The sequence below is a fragment of the Dendrobium catenatum genome, unplaced genomic scaffold (genome assembly GCF_001605985.2).
Source record: "Dendrobium catenatum unplaced genomic scaffold, ASM160598v2 original_scaffold_86583, whole genome shotgun sequence".
Lineage (NCBI taxonomy): Eukaryota > Viridiplantae > Streptophyta > Magnoliopsida > Asparagales > Orchidaceae > Dendrobium > Dendrobium catenatum.
In genome coordinates, this window is record NW_021405024.1 from 1 (window position 1) to 1,026 (window position 1,026).

General features: G+C 36.8%; 1 protein-coding gene across 1 annotated transcript; it reads left to right on the forward strand.

Moving 5' to 3' along the window:
- The first annotated feature begins 175 nt into the window (after window positions 1-175).
- On the forward strand, window positions 176-884 carry LOC110100208 (protein HESO1-like). Its single transcript, XM_028691932.1, has 2 exons — window positions 176-293; window positions 390-884. Exons 1-2 carry the CDS (start codon window positions 201-203, stop codon window positions 597-599), a joined length of 303 nt encoding a protein of 100 aa, XP_028547765.1. The 5' UTR covers window positions 176-200; the 3' UTR covers window positions 600-884.
- Window positions 885-1,026: the final 142 nt, after the last annotated feature.

The following is a 1,026-nucleotide window of genomic DNA, read 5'->3' on the forward strand; positions in this document are numbered from 1 at the left end:
GTTCCGAACCAAATTCCATAACCAGATCCTGGTCAGGCTGTTCGTTCCGTGTCGCGACCCGGTACTATAAATGTAAAGTCTTGTTAGTTTCATTTTTGTTATGATCGACAAATGATGATTTACTTGTACGCTTTATATTTATTATTTTCACAAGGTGACTGTGATGGTATTTTCACTCGTAGTTTTCTGGACTTGGTGCTATGGCCTCGAATCATGCCATCTCAACTTACAGAGGACAGTGGAAACCAATTAACATCAATCGCAGATTTTCAAGGAAAGCACGAGTCCTTCGTGTATGTACTGTCAATAAGCCTATCCCATTTTGTCCCAAATATTTAAATTTTCCGTTAAGGTTACAATTTGACCGTTACAATCATTTGCTTATTTAGATAGAAGATCCTTTTGAGCAAACTGAAAATGCTGCTAGAGCTGTTGACACCGAAGGGCTTGCTATGATATCACAGACATTCTCAGACATGCACAGGAAGCTTTCATCGCGCTCTGCACCCTTGGATCGGACATTATTGCTTGACAATCTTGTAAGACCTGAAATCAAATCAGATCTTGAGCATCGAAGAGAGCCAATGAACCCAAGATGAGTTCCTTCCATCTGTGAATCGGACGCAGCAGCCTCAGGATTGTTCGGCAAAGCCAGAGAGTAGTCAATACCGTTTTGTTTGAAGATAGGATGAGAACCATCAATCACCAAGGTCATGCAATGGTAAGTTAGCTGTGATACTATGAGAAGTTTGGTATGTTGGATATATGTAAGTTTGGAATGTGATCACCAAAACTTTTCTGCTTTAATGGTTTTGGAAGATATTTGAACTGCCCTGTTTTTATCTAATTGGATAATTTTCATGAATACAGACAGCTTAAATTTATGCTTTGGTTCGTTTAGTTGCCTGCAGATAGAAAATATGTTTTGAAAAATATATTTTTTTTTTCATTTATTTTATATAGAAATTTGAAATTTTTATATTTGGAAGAGTGTTAAGAGAGCTTATGGAGTTTAAATTTAATATT

Excerpts from the sequence above, each read along its gene's own strand:
- LOC110100208 (XM_028691932.1), top strand. The coding sequence starts at position 201 with ATGGCCTCGAATCATGCCATCTCAACTTACAGAGGACAGTGGAAACCA. Across the intron at positions 294-389 it reads GGAAAGCACGAGTCCTTCGT|ATAGAAGATCCTTTTGAGCA; the intron begins GTATGTACTGTC and ends TTGCTTATTTAG.